The sequence below is a fragment of the Tasmannia lanceolata genome, unplaced genomic scaffold (assembly GCF_043159265.1).
Source record: "Tasmannia lanceolata isolate RefF3 unplaced genomic scaffold, GAP_Taslan_0.1 ptg000011l, whole genome shotgun sequence".
Taxonomy (NCBI): Eukaryota; Viridiplantae; Streptophyta; class Magnoliopsida; order Canellales; family Winteraceae; genus Tasmannia; species Tasmannia lanceolata.
Window position 1 is genome coordinate 20,605,314 of NW_027518688.1, and position 21,552 is coordinate 20,626,865.

A 21,552-nucleotide genomic window follows, 5' to 3' on the forward strand; every position below is an offset into this window, starting at 1 on the left:
AGAAAAAAGTAATGATTACACATGGTATTTCATATTCTACTCTTCTCCCCTCTAAAATTTACCAAAAACAAGGTTTGGCACCCTAAAAGTAGGGGAGGGGACAATCCCGCCACATAGACGCCACCTAAGCCAAAAGCTAATAATTATGTCTCTTTCATGTCTAGAAGTCCAATGGGATTTGAGCTAAAAAATGACAACCAAACAACGCTCAGCCGTCTTCCTTACTTTTTGCAACCAAACAGAGCTAAAGGAAACACCCCAACTAGTTTGGGACAAAGGCTGAGTTGAGTTGAGTTCGGAGAAAAGGCATGCACTCGACTGTGTATTAAATATTATGCGGTACTATTGGAGAATTCTCTGTTTGGTTGCACAAAAGCAGGTACTAGTAAAAAACCTTGAGCGATGCACGGGGCAATGAAGAAAAAGGTTGTGGTTAATTAGACGAAGCATTATAACTATTGACAATAGAGAAATTAAATAGTTGCTAGCATTGATTGAAATTTTTTTTTATGATTGAACAATACCCAATTTAGACATAGAGCATCTATTTAAACATGAATTTAAGGAGGATTTATAGAGTATTTAGTTAATTAGGTCAGTAAAACATGAATTCAATTGCATTATTTTTATTTTGTTAATGGCAGTCTGCATCATGAATTTACTATAGTTTACAACCAAACGCCTACTTAGTGTTGTCGTCAAATTCCTGTCTTTGGATCGGACGGTTAATAGAGAATTTTCACAGAAATCTATGAAATAAATGAGATCTCAAACACAAAATTCTCTTATAGATTGAGCAAGAATCTAGAGAATACATTTGAGGTTCAGAACAAAATGAGCAAGTAAAAAACAAAGACAAAACTAATCAGAGTACATATCTTCCTGTGATCGGATCTCAGATCGGAAACAGATCAACGCAGATGAAGTATTCTCTTCGGAACAGTGTTCTTCCTTTTAGTTTACTTCCCCCCCCTCCCCCCTCAAATGAGTGGGAGAGTCCTCTTTTATACTAGAAGGGATCATACACTTCACTCTGGTGTACCACCTACGTGGCACCTTTTTATCATCCTTTGTTGTTTAGATCTTCTTTGGTATATCTTGCAACTAAAGCCATCTGTCGCTATCAGGTGATCGTGGGATTAGATCTGTAACGACCTTAGCTGACGTGCCTCAAAGGAATCATGGGATTTGTTAGAGAAGGAAAGCGATGAGTGATCTGCTTTAGGCCGTTAGATCGTACTCTACCACGTGTCGAAATCAGAGTATAGGACCAATTTTATCCTCAACACTTAGCACCAAGGTTTTAAATTTCGGCCAAAATTCGAAATTTTGGATTTCGGTGAGGACCGAAACTGAAACGTTACGCAACCGAAATTGCCGAAATTTTTGTAATTTCGGCCCAAAAAAGGACATTTCGAGCGCCTTTACTGATTTTCGGCCTAAATTTCAGGATTTCGGCTAAAATTTTGGTTTCGGATAGGACCGAAATTACCCTCGAAACCGAAATTTAAAACTTTGCTTAGCACTACTCTATGAGAAACACCCCCTCAGCTTTATGAAAATTTAAATTTTAACCCGGACTTTTGAAATTCACCAACTACACCGCCGGAGGTTTCAACTTGTATAAGTAGGGGTGGCAATGGTTCGGTTTCGGTTCGGTTTGGGGGTCAAACCAAACCGAACCGAAATTTGGATACCGAATTTTCGGTTCGGTTTAGGTTCGGTTCCGCCAATTTTGCCACCCCTTACTCATAAGCATTGGAAATATTCGGTTTCGGTTCGGTTTGATCCCCAAACCGAACAAACCGAAACCAAATTTTCGGTTCGGTTTCGGCTTGGTTCCAATTCGGTTCGGCCAATTTTGCCACCCCTATGTATAAGGTAAACCCTCTCTTTTGAAACACTATCAATGCTAATGAAGACCCCATACCAGCCTCGAAACCCCATATCTTAATCCAAACACTGCCAAAAAAACACCGTGGGCCCACAATGATCGGATGATCGAAAGCGTTCATTTGATGGACCCAGGCATAGATTGGGTGTGCCAGAAAAATCAGCTCCATAGGATCATCCTAGCCCTTCGATCTTTGGGCAAATCGTCAACCCAGGGGGTGCACCGCACAAGGCATTTCGCAGATGGTCTGTCGCATGTCAGACCACCCAACTCGTGATTGGTGACAAAATCTGCTGGAAAGTGATCCTATGTGGCTGGTCTGACACGCAACAAACCATCTGTGAAATTGCTTTTGTGATGGACGCTAGCAAATTCCTATTTAAGTTACAATTTCACATCTAATTTGCCACTAGTTTACAAGACAACTACGAGCAACCAAACATAGCCTTAAGAGTGGGTTTTAACTTTCTCTCTGCGTAGAGAGACGAAGGCTAGAAATAGGGATTTGCATGCTAGGGAAAAAAAGGGGGGGGGGATATGAGATTGGATCATTTCCTTTGTAATATTTGGTATTTGTTATTATGTAAAGTGAAAATCGGTTCTTTTCTTGTAGACTAGCTTTTATGACAAATCACGGAAATGAAATATATCTTGTGCAACTTATGCCTTGTTGCTTGTTATAAAATAGAAAAGAGGGCCCTTTGCAAACAACAAGCATTAGTGAAAGCATTCTATGTGTGAATCTCATTCATCACAGAGTTATCAAGAGAAAGCTATCAAATTTACAACATTCACACCCAAGTCCCAATCTCTCTTCAACCTTAAATTTACGAAACTGCAAATGAACTAGAAGCCCCAGTGAAATACTCGTTAGGGGACGTCGGCAGTTTCTTCGAAGCTCCATAGTGCCTCAGCCTATATACACCAGAAATCGCGTCCTTTGGTATTTCCCATTCCACCGTAGCCAAACCATGCAAGCTAAATTCATCCATTCCCCATTTGAAAAACAAGCTGAAATCATCATCATCATAAGCCGGAATCCAATGATTCCCTTGGAGCATTTCCACGACCGCAAATGTGCCTTCGGTTAAGAGGTCATTCCTCGGGCTTCCGCTCCAAAATATGGCGCTAACATTCTCACCTTTCGCGAATGATCCTTTATTGATATCTTGTTTTATGTCCCCGAATTTTGTACCTGGTGGCGTTGCATCGGGGAATGGTGGTGATAAGAGTTTGAGTTGGACGGATGAAAGATCCGGTGGCGATAGGCCATTGCTCTTGGGCTTTTCGCCGGTGGCCATTGCCGTTGCTAGTTTGTTGAATTCTTGGATGTAGGCGGACAATGTATACGGGCCGTATAATGTGGAAGCTGCCTGTATGTTTAGTTTTGTTTAGTTTATATTAAACAATAACAACTTTAAGAACTTGAGCAGTTGAGCAATTAGTACTAGGTATGAAACAAACAATTATTCCAAAATCTTTAGAGTTTATGTTATTAAATTATTTATACTTCAACAATCCCCTTGTACGTGGCCTCTCTTTTATCGGTTGACCGTACACATGGATTTTTAGTATCAAGGAGTTGTTGGGTTTTAAACCTAGGACCTACGGCCATGACGCAATAGCTCTGATACCATGTTAAAAACAACCTCAGAGGATGATACATTAGCCACGATTTTGCAATCTTTAATTTAAGCAAATGCACACTTTTTTTGCCATAACTTTTGATGTGAGTGTTGGCTCGTTACCTATGTGGCATGAGTAGAGTACTGGTATGAGTATCGAAATCTGACACGTGTACGGAATGTTCAATTCAGCTAACCTCCGAAAATTGATTCATAGATTTGCTAATATATTTTAATTGATTCTAATTTTAATTTTAATTTTTTTTACATGATAATATGGTTATAACCATAGTTTTTTTTTTTTGATGATGGGGTGTCCCCACCCCATTTTGTAGAGTGGGACTAATTCCCTCCGGATGCGCACAATCACCCGTAAACCAACCGCATCAGGCAAGCCCAGGGGGATTCAAACTCTCGTCTCTAGGGAGCATACCCAAGACTTAAGCCAAAGAGCCACACTTGTACAGGTTGGTTATAACCATAGTTAGCAAAACGTGATTCGGCAGAAAAACGGGACGACAAAAATTCAAGTTTAATACGGTATTGGATCAAAAAAACGTAGTAGAAAAAAAGGAAACACAAGAAAATGAATTCAAAATTTTGTTATTTACAAAATTTGGTGGCGGTAAAATTGGAAAGTTGACCAAAAAAACGTATAATAAATCATACAATAATTTTTAAAACGTATAAAACGCATTTTAAACTTGTTTAAAACGTTTGCCTAAAAAAATGGAGTTTTATTCGTTGTAAAAGTTTTAAACGGAGTTTTAAACGGCACACCAATAAAACATGTTTTTTTTTCTTTAAAAAACGCCTTTTAAAACGGAGTTTTGCTAACTATGGTTATAACAAGTTATATAATGAGAATTTTCGTAGGTTAAGTAATTCTTATTTTCATTTCAAAAATTTACTATTAGAATGGATAAGAACTTAAAACATGCGATAATTATAAATTTATGTAGTATTTAAAAATAAGATTAAGGAGACCTAAGTGTCGCACCCTTTCAGAAGATTTTATAGAACATTGGTTGCTAAGGTTTTTATCTCAATTGCCTATTTTTTCTTTGTTTATGACCTTCATTGTTCAAGAACATAAGGTACACATTGGTGGAAGTTACTGATGATTTGTGTGATTTTTTCAGCCAAAATGGAGATCCAAGCAAGGCCTATCAAGTAGATGGTTTAGAGGTTCTACGGTGTAGTAATAATATCAAGACCCTGCTCGTTTAGGCCTTGCCGTTTTAGATTATTTCAACCGATTGGGAGTCCAGAACCTATTTTACTAATTTTGAGTCCAATAATAGGTTTTCGACTCACAATCAGTTGAAATAATCTAAAACGAACATGGCCTTACGATTATGAAAATCGATTGTGAGTGCTAAACCGATTATTGAACTCAACATTAGGTTTAAATTTGAGTCCAATATTCGGTTTAGCACTCACAATCGCTTATCAAAATTCCAAGGCCTAGAATCCTAAGTCCCTGTTCGTTTAGTTAAGATTATGACAACCAATTTTCAACCCCAAACCTATAATCGGTTTTGGCTCAAAATCGGCTGTCACAATCTCAAACGAATAGGACCTGTTAGAATATGTGAGATCTCACTGTTTGATTGTGTTGAGATCTCACCATTGAATAATCTTGGTAGTAGATTAGGAAAGTAGGTTAGATGGGGCAAGCTAAATAAATTACGTTACTGTATTTGATTTGATTTGGTAGTAAATTGAGGTAGGTATGCTTATTAGGTAAGTAAATTAGATTGATATCATCTCTTCTCTTTCTTTTCTCAAACTCTTTCTATGTTTTTTTCTGTGTGTGTTTTATTTAAACACTCATTAGGCTTTTGTAATACATTCAAGATTAGTTGAAATCCTAAACTTATCAGGACCTAAACAAACATGGCCTGACCATGTAGAAGATTGTGCTTACCTCATATCTCTGTTGCTTGTATTCTTCAAAAGTAGCTATGTATTGAGAGTATGTATTAGTGAGGCCTGCGATTACAACTTGGGTGTCGGTATCAAATTCGCCTTTACCCTTGCTTATCAGTGTTTCTTTAACAGCCTCCCTTAGTCTCCTTCCAGCCATGGTAGTAAACTCTGCAAGCCTCAAAATTCAATACTGTTACTACAAGGAAAAAATTGCATTTTGACTGGAGCAATAACAAGTGGGACCCATCAAATTGCGATCCACACCATTCATCTTGTTGGCTAGTTTACATCCAACAAGATATATGTGCCATTCAAATGGCTCAGAAGATTGGGCCCCACCAAAATGAATGGTCTGGATCACTGATTGATGGCCCCACCGCATGGATTTACTGGACTTAATGTGCTTGCTCAAAGTAAGCACAGAATGACTACATTGCCAATGAAAATAAGAAAATTTTCATTACCAAATACGTCATTTTCATATATGAGGGTGAAGATGCAACTTAAAACTAACCTCCTGGAACTGAAAGTATGACCAGTTTGCCAATCCTCAAGATCTGAATTGGGAGAATGGAAGGCTGCATTGCCAAGATAACAGATAAACTATTAAGGGGTGTGTACTATGCATCATGAGCGCGTATTGCAGAAGGAATTAGTAAGAAAATATAAGAGATGTTTTTGAGATTATACCGCCCATTGATAAGGTTTAAACATCTCTCCTGTAGAAAGCAAAACATTCTTGGGCTTTTGACACTCCACCTGTTGTTTGCTCGGCTCTTTCAATATATCCCTCAACCTCTTCCAAAACTCATTTATCTGCAAAATGAAACCCAAGTTACAAAACACATTCACACAATGAATCTACTTCAGATCGGACCCACATACGTCTTTGTCACGAACCGCTCGGATCCGTTACTGGTCAGATCATTTTTTAGGGTTATTTTTGTCATGTTTTTAGTCTTTGTTTAAATTACTTTAGAGCACTGATGTTTGAGATTAAGTTACTTTAGAGTACTGATGTTTGAGATTAATTGCTTAGGTCTTAATTTAGCTTTTAGGGCTTATTTTTCTTATAAATAGATGTTATCAAAGTATGTAATCAACTTCTTTGAATTAGTGGATGAAAATAGGCCTTTAGGCTTTTGAGTTCTTTGAGAACTTTTGTGTTGCTAAGAGTATTTTACAGTTCACTATGTGAAACTTGACTTCAATAGGATCTAAGTAAATATCATTCCCTTCGACGGTGATCAAAGTATTATATTTCCTACAACAGTGATCTAAGGGCCCATTTTTTTTAAATCTATTTACCTCCGCTGCTATGCATCGAACAAACTCTATGGTTTTGGAAGGGGTGCAGCTCGAGCGGGTCGGTTTCGGGTTGAGGCCAACCCGAACCCAACCCAAGCAACCATTTACTCAACCCGAACCCGATCCGGCCCGAGTTCCAACCCGACGAGGTTCAACCCGAACCCGAACCAACGCAAGATTTTAAGCTTAAAATCTAAAAAAATTATTAAAATTTTTGGGTTGAACTCAAGTCGGGTTGCCCAAGCACTCAACCCGGGTTGAGAAAACCCAACCCGAACCCAAACCCAAACCCGACTTGAACACAACCCAACCCATGTTTCTTCCAGGTTGAACCCGCTGGGTTCGGGTTGAGCCCGCCCAAGTTGCACCCCTAGGTTTTGGACTGCATCACCAAATCTAATCCACAATTTGATATAATCTTGGACCTTAGGATATGCATCTAAGGGATTGTTGGAAAACAATCTAGACCAACCATTAGGTGGGTCCCAATTTACGGATGGTAAGGGAAAAGAAGCGATTATGCTGACCTCTGTGTCACCTTGTTGAAACCCAAATGCTCCGGGGCCATCAGTAGTGCCGGCGGCGAATCCTGGGCCAAGGGCAGCAGGACATGTCTTGACCACCTTGTTGCCTTGCAATTGTACCTCGAGATTTGTGAAGTTTAGATATACGTGTCGATAATCTATCTTCCCGCTCAATTTCTCACGTGCAGATTCAAAGAGATCAATGGCCTTTTGGAACTGTCTCTCTCCGATGATCCTTGTGCTTAGTATTTCATTAGGGTATCTGCCATACCAAATGACATGAACAATCTTAGTGTAAATATATGGATAATGAATTAACAATATCTACCATCTTCAACCTATCTATCTATCTATCTATCTAGACTATCCATTAAGTAGGCCATCACCCAAAGATTGTATTAATCGAATTGTTCAATCGCTCGATTCCTGGATTAATAGGTCCTATTTGAGTCCAATACTGATTGTTGGAAAAAAGAGACCTTCCTCCTTAGATGTTCCATTCCATCAATTTGAAATAGATGGACGAGTAAACCCGAACTTGTACACTTTCCACCAAGGAGAGTCAACCAAACAAAAGGCTTAACCATGTTCTAGCCTGAATCCAAGTTTATTTGAACTCTGTATTCTATACTAAATTATACTTTATACACAAGAGAAGGCTTCTAATTGTCAACTGCGCGCATAATGAATATGAATGATAAAATGAGGGGATATGGAGTTTATACCCAGGTCCTCTGCCCACACATAGTTGGTCATTGCCATGGCATGATGAATGGTTGAAATCGCACGGTTTGCCACTGTCGGTGCAGAACGCTCCGAGGACATTCGGGCTCACATCGCCCACGTTCGACTGGCAAAACGCTCCCACAAACAGTGACCCATTGTTCTTCCTCACCTTTGAATTTTGACTACTTGTTTTTTCACATGGTTGCCCTCCAGTGGCTTTGAATCTCTTTGCTGTTTCTATCAATTTGCTTTCCTCTGTTTCAAAGATTATGAAATTGGTTATGCAATTGTCCTTTGTAGAGTTTAAGATGTCATATGTTAAATATGCACGTATATTTCATCAACGTACAAGATTACAAGTTGGGTCAGTTTGTTTATAATCCAAACCATTGACTTCTTGTCCTATGCATGGATGGGCCATGATAAAAGAAGCTGCTGAGATTGTGATCAATCAGTAGATAATTAAGCAGTATATACACTGAATTTTCAGTCTATATTCTATATGCGCAATTATTTTCATCTTTTGGGATGTGTACAAAACTACAAATTGCATACCTGATGCTGCAACAGAGCTTATTGTCTTAGTGATAGTAATTTGAGAAGGCTTTGAGTTGTTGAATCTAAACCAGTCCTCAAAAAACCTTGCCGCGGCCCCTTTGTTATCTCCGCTAATTAGCTTGTTGTTGAAGCTCATTGACGTCCCATGGGTGGCGAACCAGCTGAAGGCTCCTCTGCTCTTTCCGCTTTGTCCATCGACAAACTTCAGAAGGGTCATTCCGGTGTCGATGTTAGTCGGGTATCGGGCTCGTTCCTCAGGCGGATTGAACAGATAAGCACTTGGGCTTCGGTTTATTCCAGCATTCACAACATCCCCTACAGAAAAAAAAAAAGAATAGTGTGAAGTCACTCATACCGAATTTCAGTGTATGTAAATTAAACATGTGGGGTCAAGCCCTTAAATTTGTTAGAATGTATAGGATCATATCGATCTAATTGTCGGATCATTATAGTGGTAGATTAGGAAGTTATTTTAGTTATGTATTTTGAATTTCAAACACAAGTAAACTAAATATAATGCAAATGCAGGCAAAGTTACATTATGTTTTCTCCATATTTTCATAATATTTCAAAAATTGATCAAATATGGGACCCATTGGTGATCCCCACAATTGATAATCATCTGATTAAAGATCAAATTGTGGTTAAAATCACATCCAGATAAGGTGTCATTGAAGTACCATATATACATACAATTGTTTTTTCTTACCTTGGTTGATGAAAATAGCGCCCGGACGGAGATTTTTGTGAGCTTGGACAATGCTAAGCTCAATGGCATTGACGATGGCGTCGAATGATTGTTGGACAAAGCCGAGGGAGGTGACGGAGTAAATGACGTATTGCAAGTATCCACCTGGCCCGGCATGTGTGTGGGTGCCACTGATTGCTAGGTTCTCTTCAGTGTAAACATTTCCATACCTTGGGAGGGACAGGTGGAGCCAATAGTTACAAGATTCTTCAAATAATTGAAAAATTCTTTAGAAAAAAACAAATTTTAGATACTGAAATTTCTGAATTAAAAGCCATTTTTCCAAATTAAACACAAAATTTCATGAATAATTTATCAATTTCTCATTCATTATTTGTAAATATAGCAAGAAATTCAAAGTTTTGAAAAATAAAGGAAGGGGAATGATATCCCCCCCCCTCCCCCTCTAACGTTATTTGTTAAGTTTTAAAGGCAAAGAAAAATGTTAAAGGGGGTGTATTTATCCTCAAGCAGTGAACCATTCTGGGGGGGGGGGGGAATTTTAGCAGTTTAAGAGGGGGAAAATATCATTATGATACATTCGCCGCCTTTTCTTCCCTAAGCCATTCTCCGCTACCCTTTTTACACTACGAGGGGTGGCCCGGGGAAGAAGAAAAGGGGGCAAATATATCACTTCTCAAAAAAATGTAATGAAAACTTAATTCACATCCTTTTTTTTAGTAAAGGTAAAAATTCATTAAAACAATAGGAATATGTTGCAATTGCATTTCAGGGGCAAAAGTTACTGTTAGTGATTTTGCATTTTCAAAATCATGTATATTACATGTTTTAGTGTTTTGGAAAATATTTTATCAAAAGCGTTTGGGAAAAAGAAAATGTTTTCTTGGAAATATTTGCTTTTACAAAAGGATGTAGAAGTGTAGTTGAAAAGATAGTCCCGTACCGGATGAGAGAAAAGAAAGAGAAGGGCTTATAAAGCACTACCTTTTCTATCTCTTGTTGATTGCACATTGGGTTGAACCCATGGTTGGACCCGTGGGACAGTGCAACGCACCGTTCGCACACGCGCGCGCGCGGCGTGGGCAATGAGCTATAGGGCGCATAGTGGCGCTTTTTTAGGCGCACTTTGCACTTCGCGCCCGTTTCGGTTCGGGCCTAACGGTCGGCCCAACGGGCCCATGACTCCAACGGTCAAAGGGTGTGATCAAATGGGTTGTGTCCCTTCCCCCAACGGTCATGTGCCAAGGGGGTGCGATCCACACCATAGATGGTTGATCTAACGATGACTGGGTTGGAGAGAGGTTTTACTCGAACCAACAGTCACCTCTAGAATCGATCAGGACCATTCAATATCAATGGGTGCGATCTAACGGTCAGATTTCAAACATTCTGGAAAGGTGCCCTGTAGAGGTGTTTTTCACACTGAAAAGACACCAGATGGTCTATAAAAAATGTGCAAACTTCAGTTATTTTATATAGAAAAACGAATTGGCAATTCTGACAGACTTTACACTCTCTTCTACACTCCTACAAAATCCCCAAGTATTTCTATATACTGTTTTCTTTTGTTTACTGTTCTAGATACTGTTTTTCTGCAGAAACATTATCTAGAAATTTCTCTAAGGCTTGAAATTTCGGAAGGGCATTTCGGGTTTGATTCCGCTAGTGCTACGCATCATCAAACATTAGTAGGGCTTCCCTACTAGGCTTCATTGTATCTTTGAGGCAATTCGTGGATCCCCTTTGCACACTACTAGTGGGGGCGAATCTTGTCTTAAGGAAAGTGATATCACGCCTTGAAGCAACAAGTTTCTGTTTTTATCAACATCAGTACCCTCAGAATTTACAACAGTTACTTCACATACAAAGATCCACTTAGAATAATAGAACTTAACTCACACCTTAATCTAGCAAAAATACATGCAATAAGGGTACGTTTGGCTACCATGAATTTTTATTCAAAGGGTGAAGTGGCTAAAAATCAAGAAACAAAAATAGGAAACTAGCGTCTCCAAGTGATGAGAAGTGGCTAAAACTCATGAAACAAACAACTCAAATCAAAATAGGATCGACCTTTTTCTGATTTTTAGCCCACTTCTCAGACACATCTCAATCATACCCTCACAAATCTCTCTCCTTCTACACTGCCCCATCCCTCTCCCACCACTTGGAGACACTAATTTATCATGAAAAAAAATTCCCGGTTGCCAGTACTGGCCTAAATATGGTAAATGTACACGTTGTAAATTGAAACCTAATTTTTTTTTTTTTTAAGAAAAACACTTCCTAAATTTCATCTGGAAAATAAAGATGATTGACCAAAGATTTGGTCATTTTCATGGTTTTCTTTTTTTCTTTTTTTGTTTTTTTTTTTTTGCATTTAGTGGGGATTCGAGCTCACTTGTCTTCTTGAGCATGTATCACAACATGGGATTTTGTCTTTATTTTCTAAAGGAAATCCCGTTTTGCTAGCAACCCTCTCTTTTGTTTTCCTGATTGTTTCCAACTCTTCCCCAACAGTTCTCCAATTTTAGGAACATTTGCCTTGTCGAATTACTCCTGAACTCGAACTTTCCTACTATCCATGAGTGGAACAATCAGCTATTTTGTCTAAGTTAAATTGTTGGAGAAAATCTGTGTAGTTGTTGAGAATGAAATGAGAAGATGCTTCAAGGCACGTAAACGCTCTCCTTAAGACAATATTTGCCCCCACCAGTAGTGTGCAAAGGGGACCACGAACTCTCCTACAAGATACAATGAAGCCCGGTTCCAAACCGATTGCTTGACGACGTTCTGCACTGAACGGAATCAAGCCTGAATCACCTTTGAATTTTGCAAGTATTTGAGACACAAGAGTTCTATTTCTGCAGAAAACAGAACACTTGAAAGGATTTCTAAAAACAGTAAAACAGTAACTTTGTAGGGGTTTAGAGAGAGAGAATTGTGCTGGAAATAGTATTTCTGGGTATGCCAAAGTAGAAATCTGAATTCTATCTAGAATGAGATTTTCTACTGTTTTTATAGAGCTTGTGGTGGCTTTTCCCGTTGGAAAACACCCTTTCTGCGCATCCTTTCAGCGAGTTTGAATTATGACCGTTAGATCGCTTCTAATCGCGACTCTACAGATCAGATAAGTCCTGGAGTGACCATTGGCTTATGTAAAAACCCTTCCAACTCCGTAACCGCTAGATCTCCCATCCACGGTGTAGATTGCACCCTTTAGGAACTTGACCGTTGTGTAGAAGAGACACAATCCAATGGTCATCATCCACTAGCTATTACACCACGATCCGACTGTTCGGATCGCACCTACTCACGCACTATCCATTGGAGCCCTTAGGCCTGCTGGGCCAACCGTTGGGCACGAACTCAGACCTAACCCGACCGAACCATTCGGTCTACCCACTTGACCGATCCAAGTCGATCTTGATTCAACGGTCCGGATCAAATCAGGAAAAATGAAAGGCTCCAATCACTCATCGCTACGATGAGGAGTGCGAAGTGCGAAGTGCGCCTAAAAAAGCGCCACTATGCGCCCTATAGCCCATTGCCCACGCCGCGCGCGTGTGCGAACAGCGCGTTGCACCGTCCCGCGGTTCAACCCAAGGCTTAGACCATTGTGCACCATAATAAAAAAGAGAAAAAGGTAAAGCTTTATAAGCCCAATTTTTCTTTTCTTATGAGTCGGTACGGGACTATCTTTTTCACACTACTTTTGCACTCTTCTCTTTCTCTTGCAAAAAACAAATCTTTCCAAAGAAAAGTTTTTCCTTTTTCCAAAACACACTTAGAAAATATTTTCCAAACACTTTTTTTTGACCAAAAAATTAGATTTTGAAAATCAAAATCTAACAATCCCCCACCATTTTCAAAATCAAAAAATGTCTCATCATACTTGGAACTCGTACGCATAAATGAAGGTATCTTACGATTTGAACATTCACTTAGTGAGAACACATCAAAGTTGACCAGAATTGCATAGTAGACGTGTCTTTGAACTAGTTATTCTATACGGCCAACCGGATACGTTTCACACATAAGAAATTCTTCTCCTCAGGTGATTCTTATAAGCGGACATGTGTATTGGCCATGTGTCTGTATCTTGGTTTCATGAGTGCTCTAGAAACTAGCCAAGTCTCATATGAAGCGGCACCACTTCCACACTCACATAGGTAGGCTTACGAGTGCCCCTATAACTATAGCACCCTAACAACCTGGTTAAAGCCAATTAAGAGCCCAAATGCTCAACCTCCTCCATTACACATTACAGGTACCAAGCACTTTCACTTGGGATGGCATTTATATAATGTACAGTGCTTGCAATCACTCCATATGATGTACTTGGGCTCATTGAACTCAAGACTTGATGTCTCTTCAAGCATTGAGTTGAGTTTCCATCATTGGTGATCATTGGTTATTGGCTTTAGACCCATCCTCATTGATGTCTTTAACACCATATCTCTTGCAAGACCTTTTGTTAATGGATCAACCAAGTTCTGGCTTGATCTCACATAATCTATAGTTACTACTCCATCAATAAGTAACCGCCTAATAACACTATGCCTAAGTCCAATATGCCCGGACTTACCCTTGTACACATGGTTATATGTCCTTGATAGTGTGGCATGACTATCACAATGCACATATACCGATGGCATAGGTTTAGGCCAAATAAGAATTTTCATTAGCAAATTCCTCAGGCACTCCGCCTCTTTACAACATGAGGCCAATGCAATAAACTCTGCTTCCATGGTAGAAGTAGTTATGCATGTCTGCTTCTTCGAAGCCCAGGAGATAGCTCCCCTACCAAGAGTGAATATCCACCCACTCGTTGATGAATAATCAACACGCTCAGTTAACCAACTGGCATCTGTAAATCCTTCTAACACTACAGGATACCCACTATATGACAATCCATAGTCTATAGTGCTTTTAAGATACTTTAATATCCTATTTATAACATTCCAATGAATATTACTAGGATTGCTAGCAAATCTACTTAGCTTTCCAACTGCGAATGCTATGTCAGGTCTTGTACATGTCATAGCATACATTAAACTACCTATGACACTAGTATACTTTAATTGAGATATAGACCTACCAGTATTAGGATATAATCTTAAACTTGAATAAAAAGGTGTAGAAACTGGTGTGCAATCAAAGTGGTCAAATTTTCTAAGTACTTTTTCAATATAATGTGATTGGGTAAGAATAAGGTTACTATCTTTTCTTGTTATTCTAATACCTAGAATCACATCTGCAACACCCATGTCTTTCATATCAAAATTCAATGACAGAAACTCCTTGGTCCTTGTGATACTATCCATATCACTACCAAAGATTAACATGTCATCTACATATAAACATACGATGACACATTTTCCACCTTCATACTTACTATATACACATTTGTCAGATTCATGTATCTTAAAATCATTTGACACTAGAACCTTGTCAAATCTCTCATGCCACTGTTTAGGGGCTTGTTTAAGCCCATATAAAGACTTAACTAACTTACATACTTTACGCTCTTGACCAGGTATAACAAAATCTTCAAATTGATCCATGTATACTTCTTCATCAAGTTCACCATTCAAAAATGTTGTTTTAACATCCAATTGGTAAATGTGAAACTTATATATGGATGCAAGAGCAATTAGGACTCTAATGGTTGAGATCCTAGCAACAGGGGTATATGTATCAAAGTAATCTATTCCGGCTTTTTGTGTAAAGCCTTTGGCAACTAATCTTGCCTTAAACTTTTCTATGGTTCCATCTACTTTCATCTTCTTCTTGAAGATCCACTTACAACCTATAGGTTTAGACCCAGGTGGTAAGTCAACTAATTTTCAGATTTTATTACCCATGATTGAATCCATTTCATCGTTGATGGCCTCTTTTCAAAAGGCAGCATCTTGAGATTTAATGGCTTCTTCATTGGTCTTTGGATCAGGTTCTCCTTTTAGATCTGTCATAGTAGAAGTAGAGACCTTATCTCTTGATCCTTCTACAAGAAAGACTACAAAATCAGGACCATAGGTTTTTTCTTTTCTATCTCTTTTACTTCTCTTAATTTCATTAGGTACCTCATTTGTTTCCTCTTGAGGCTCTAATGAAGACTCTTTAGGAGGGTTTAAATCCATTAATCTAGGAATGGATAAGAACCTGTTTTCACAGAAAGTGGCATTCCTAGACTCAATAATGGTATTCATTTCTAAAAAGTCATTAGGTTCTATAACTAAGAACATATAGGCTTTACTATGATTTGCATATCCAAGGAATATGCATTCTATGCCTTTTTCACCTAACTTTCTTTTCTTAGGTTTGGGTACTTGAACAATGGCTCTACAACCCCAAACTTTAAGGTAGCTTAAGTTGGGTTTTCTCTTTTTCCAAAGTTCATAGGGAGTTACATGGGTTTTCTTATTAGGAATTCTATTTAGGATGTGACAAGCCGTTAATAAGGCTTCACCCCAAAAAGCCTTATTTAAACCAGAATTGACTAGCATGGAATTAACCATTTCCATAATAGTCCTATTCTTTCTTTCCGCAACTCCATTCTGTTGTGGTGTATAAGGGGCGAAAAACTCATGTATTATTCCTCATTTTCGCAAAATTGAGGGAATTGGTACTCCCCTCCTCTATCTGATCTAATAAACTTGATCTTAATTTCACATTAATTTTCTACTTCTGTCTTATAAGTCTTAAATTTATCTAAGACTTCATCTTTTTGTCCTAACAGATATACATAGCAATATTTTGAAAAATCATCAATGAATGTTACAAAATATTTTTTGCCTCCTCTTGTTAGAATACCATGTAAATCACATACATCGCTATGTATCAACTGTAATAAAGTAGTAGATCTTTCTACACTAGAAAATGGTTTTATAGTTATCTTAGTTTGCATGAATATCTTACATTTATCTACCAGATTTTCATCATATTTAGGAATTAGTTCTAATTTTACCATATCATGCATTTTCCTAAGATTTACATGTCCTAATCTATTATGCCATAAAGAAATAGAGTCAAGCATGTAAACAGGAATATTAACTTTATTAATATTTATCTTGAACATGCCCTCATACATATAACCCTTCCCTACAAATGTCTCACCCTTGGATAGTATAAACTTGTTAGATTCGAATACAAGTTTAAAGCCATTCTTATTAAGAAGGCTACTAGAAACTAGATTATTCCTAACATCTGGGACATGGTATTGTAGACACCCCATTTTGACAAGGCCCTAAAGTCCCCAAAATTGAATATCCAATAAAATTCCCGAATTTCGAGTCCCCAGATGTCCCGAAATTAATCTCGAAATTCCTGAGCCCTTGCAGAGTCGTGTTTCTGTCTTTTTCCCCCGCAAAGCATAGGATGTTGTCCGACCTTTGCGGGATATTCAGGAGTCTGTCCTCCCTTTATGATGATAGGATTTTGTTCCTCTTATGTCAAAAATTCCAAAAAACACTAAAACATTTCAAAAAACACTTGAAAATTCAAAAAATATCTAAAAAATCAAAGATCTCAAAATCTCGAGTCATTAGGAGTAGTCAAGTCCGAACTACGGATGGCTTGATCCCTAGCTGAGGGGTACGTAGGCAGCTCGGGCGTGCTGCTGGCATCCTGGGTTCAGTCACCATTTTTTTTACACACCCTTTCTTTTTACACCTTTTTTTTAAATCGCCATTTTACAAATATTTCTCACCTTTTCGTCCACTCAAGTTCAGTCAAACCTTTTTAATAAATATTTTCAAACATTTCAAAACAAAAGCAAAAATGGGCAAGGATGGTGATTGCCAGGTCACTCGGAGCCCTCTTTTCATTCCATTTCCGGTTTTCATCGTGATTTTCCGGTTTTCATCGGTTTTCTGACGTTTTATCGGGTTTTGGGACGGGCGATGACGTAGCGTGGCCCCTTTACAGGGATTGCCCTCGCTGAGCCCAACGATAGGTCATGACGATCGCGAGACTTTTCCGATCTTCAGCAGATTAGGATCGCCGGGCTTGATTCCTTTTGAATCGCCCTCTGAGCCTATCGTGTGTTCCATCTTCTTTCCCCTGGCATTTTTTTTTGGTTCTCACATGCCGTTGATTTTCCGATTTCTTTCTTTTCTTACACCTTTTAGCTTGCTGTGTGCTTATCTTAGATTTCTCATGCATTCTAGTTTGTTTGTTCTTCTAGCGTGCGATCGATTGCCATTTTCTTAGTCTTATCTCTTGCATAGGCTGGCATGCTAGTGTGTTTACTTTACTGCTTTGATTGCTTAGCTATATCGTTTATTCATTCGTCTTAGCTTGATTATCTGTCTAAACTTAGATATTTGCTTTCCTTATCTCATTATATCTATAATTATCTGCTTAGCTGTAGCTATGCATGCGATTGTTTATTGCTTTCTTAGATGTGATGAGTTAGGATTAGATGCGATAAGATAGGATTTGGATGTTCATTTTCTTTGCCCATTCCCGGGTCATGCATGCTTAGCTAGACGTTATCTCGGGGATGATTGTTCCCATTTCACAGGATTTTTGCCCAAAACTCTTCAAAGTTAATAATAAATGGCATAAGAGACCAGGTGCTCGCACTTGGGCGAATTGGGGGCGCCTAACCCCTTCCCCATTCGTCATCAGGCACGAACCTTTTGTATCTCTGGTTATCTGTTGCGACAGAGCACAGCATGGGATCCAGGGCCTACTTCCTTGGATGGCGACTCTTTCTTTGTTTAAAGTGCGTCTCGAATCCGGGCTGGTCCCCGAATCGAGAGGTATCTCACTTTACATCGCCGCTCATGCTGTGAGGGGCACTCTTTCGAGAGTTCCTTGGCGGAGCTCTTCTTTACGTGGATGATCCTGAGACTCGCGCGTGGGGGCACGTCCCCCCGCCTCTCTCGGATCGGGGTCTACAGGTATATACATCAGTAAGAGTTAGGATCTTTTCAGAAGTGAATTCGAGTTCCATTTTGCCTTTTTCCTTGACTTCTGCAGTTGAGGAATTTTCCATGTAGAAAACATTTCCGTCTTCGACTGGAGCATAAGTCAAGAAAGCGCTTCTGTCTTTGCAAATATGTTTGGTAGCACCCGAATCGATCCACCAAGCATCTTCTCCTTCGAGGAAATTAACCTCGGATATTATGGCAACAAACTTTTCCTTGTTTCCATCTTTGTTTCCTTCACCGTTCGACTTTTTAGATCGACAGTCCTTTTTGTAGTGGCCCATTTTGCCACACTGGAAACAAGCGCCTTTGCGCTTCTTGTTCTTATCAGAACCCTTGTCATTTTGATGCTTCCTCTTCCGATTACCTTTCCAAGGTTTAGTAGGAGGTTTGAATCTGTTACATTGGTAGCTTCCACCACATGGACTTTAGATGACTGATTTGCTATATCATCTTTATTGTCTCGAAACCTTGATTCTTCCTCAATTTAGAGGGTTTGAATCAAATCTTCAAGTGTCATTTCCTCTTTTTTATGTTTAAGACTTTTTCTAAAGTCTTTCCAAGATTGTGGTAATTTGTCAATGATAGAGGGTATAATGACAGTGTCATCATGGTTCACCCCTTGTTGGTGAACTTGATTAATGATATGTTGGATCTCATGGACTTGATCCACTACCAACTTATCATCAGTCATCTTGAAATTTAAAAAGTGACTTACAACAAACTTTTTGGCCCCGGTATTTTTGATAGGTACTTTATCTCCAAAGCCGTCCAAAGTTGTCCCGCCGAACCCACGCTATGGTAGATGTCAAACAGTTCATTCGTCATAGCATTGAGGATGTGTCATTTGTACAGATAATCGTATTGTTCCCACTTCCTCCTTCTACGGGCTTAGGCAAGCGTCTCGTTTTCAACTTCTGCCGGTTTGGGTGAAGTCAGTACATATACCACTTTGAGAGTGGTGAGAATGAAATGTACTTTCTTCTGCCATCTTTTGAAGTTCCCCTTGTTGAATCGTTCCAACTTGACAAAATCTTACGTCATTTGCTTCATTGACTGCGCCATGAAGATCTCCAACAGAAGAATATCGTCTTAAGATTGTTGGAGAAAATCTGTGTAGTGGTTGAGAATGAAATGAGAAGATGCTTCAAGGCGCGTAAACGCTCTCCTTAAGACGATATTCGCCCCCACCAGTAGTGTGCAAAGGCGACCACGAACTCGCCTCCAATATACAATGAAGCCCAGTTCCAAACCAATTGCTTGACGACGTTCTGCACTGAACGGAATCAAGCCTAAATCACCTTTGAATTTTGCAAGTATTTGAGACACAAGAGTTCTGTTTATGCAGAAAACAGAAGACTTGAAAGGATTTCTAAAAACAGTAAAACAGTAACTTTGTAGGGGTTTAAAGAGAGAGAATTGTGCTGGAAATAGTATTTCTAGGTATGCCAAAGTAGAAATCTGAATTCTATCTAGAATTTTCTACTTTTTTTATAGAGCTTGTGGTGGCTTTTCCCGTTGGAAAACACCCTTTCTGCGCATCCTTTCAGCCTGTTTGAATTCTGACCGTTTGATCGCGTCTAATTGCGACTCTACAGATCAGATCAATCCTGGAGTGACAGTTGGCTTATGTAAAAACCCTTCCTACTCTGTAACTGCTAGATCTCCCATCCACGGTGCAGATTGCACCCTTTAGGAGCTTGACCGTTGTGTAGAAGAGACACAATCCAATGGTCATCATCCACTAGCTGTTACACCACGATCCGACGGTTTGGATCGCACCCACTCACGCACTATCCATTGGAGCCCTTAGGCCTGTTGGGCCAACCGTTGGGCTCGAACTCAGACCCAACCCGACCGAACCATTCGGTCTACCCACTTGACAGATCCAAGTCGATCTTGATTCAACGGTCCGGATCAAATCGGAGTTAAAGCGTCACTATGTGCCCTATAGCTCATTGCCCACACCGCACGCTCGCGTGCAGAACGGTGCAACGTGGTTCAACCCAAGGCTAAGATCATTGTGCACCATAATAAAGAAGAGAAAAAGGTAAAGCTTTATAAGCCCAATTTTTCTTTTCTTATGAGTCGGTACGGGATTATCTTTTTCACACTACTTTTGCACTCTTCTATTTCTCTTGCAAAAAGCAAATCTTTCCAAAGAAAAGTTTTTCCTTTTCCAAAACACACTTAGAAAATATTTTCCAAACACTTTCTTTTGACCGAAAAATCAGATTTTTAAAATCAAAATCTAACATAAATAGTTTTCATGCAAACACTCACTGATCATTACCTTGCTTTAAGTCTTTCAAGGACCTTTATGGTGACTAACTGTGAAGCCATCCCAGCATCAAGGTTCACAAAGGCGAACCTTGGGCCTTGGGAGTCTTCAGCCACGATGAATGCTCGTGCCCTTAGCCGGAAGTGTACCCCGGCAGTGACTTGTTCCATTTGGGCGTAACCCATCATGTTAACATCGGCCGCGGGGCCAGTCATATCGTAGCTCCCCAACCCAATTAAGTAGTCTCCATTAGCAGTGTTAGCTAAAGAAAAGGCCACCCCAAAAGCTAATGCTATTAGGAATAGGAGAGGAGTGTGAGGAAGTTCTCTTTCTCTCTGCATCTTCTTCCCAGTGTATGTTTTGGTTTTCAATCTGTTATTGTCTAATAAGTGATGGGATTAAATAGGTTGTGTGATGAGAATATTCTAAGAGTTCTTGTGGGCTGTTTCTTAGTTAGGGCTGACAGGATTGAGAAAGCTATTTTGTTGGGTTGTATTGAGTTTAGGTTGGCACAATATGATATTTCTTCTTGGGTTGCTCCGAGGTGGGCCCGGATTGAGTGATTAGGTGAGGCTTTGTCCATTAGTATCATAGGAAGGATCACATATGGTGTGTTTACATAATTTCATTTACATATGATGGGGACATGATGTATACAAAGGTGGGACCCATTAGTTAGCATATTTAGGGCTGATGAGGCCCACTTTGGATCTCATTGGTCAAAAATCTAACATTGATTGAACTATCCTAACCACGAAACATGGAAAATATAGGAAAATATGGTCCTTACCATGGTTGTGTGTAGGAATTTGTTGAGTTGTCCATGGGAGCACTCTTTTTTTATTTATTGGACTCAAAATCAATGAATAGTTTGTTTTGGATTTTGAGAACTGATTGTGAGTTTAAAACCGATTATTGAACTAAAAATTTATTGTAAATTTAAGTCCAATCACCATTTTGGAATCTCAATCGGTTCACAAAATCCAAATTGCACATTGGATGATCTCTATAGATAGGAGGCTTAAGATCATACTATGAACATGATATAGGGGTAAAGCC

General features: G+C 39.2%; 1 protein-coding gene across 1 annotated transcript; it reads right to left on the reverse strand.

The window, feature by feature from the left end:
• Positions 1–2,721: 2,721 nt before the first annotated feature.
• LOC143886236 (neutral ceramidase 2-like) lies at positions 2,722–20,907 on the reverse strand. The gene is made up of 9 exons (XM_077390182.1): positions 20,506–20,907; positions 9,277–9,485; positions 8,578–8,882; positions 8,009–8,262; positions 7,287–7,545; positions 6,142–6,267; positions 5,966–6,029; positions 5,450–5,619; positions 2,722–3,267 (listed from the first exon to the last, which is right to left on the reverse strand). The coding sequence occupies exons 1-9, from the start codon at positions 20,832–20,834 to the stop codon at positions 2,722–2,724; spliced, it is 2,262 nt and encodes a 753-aa protein (XP_077246297.1). The 5' UTR covers positions 20,835–20,907.
• Positions 20,908–21,552: the final 645 nt, after the last annotated feature.

Bases quoted from the DNA above. Each gene is read 5' to 3' on its own strand.
- LOC143886236 (XM_077390182.1), bottom strand. From the start codon at position 20,834: ATGCAGAGAGAAAGAGAACTTCCTCACACTCCTCTCCTATTCCTAATA. The intron at 7,546-8,008 runs GTATAAACTCCA...TTGGTATGGCAG, and splicing joins TGTGTGGGCAGAGGACCTGG to ATACCCTAATGAAATACTAA. The intron at 6,268-7,286 runs GTCAGCATAATC...TTCATTTTGCAG, and splicing joins TTCAACAAGGTGACACAGAG to ATAAATGAGTTTTGGAAGAG.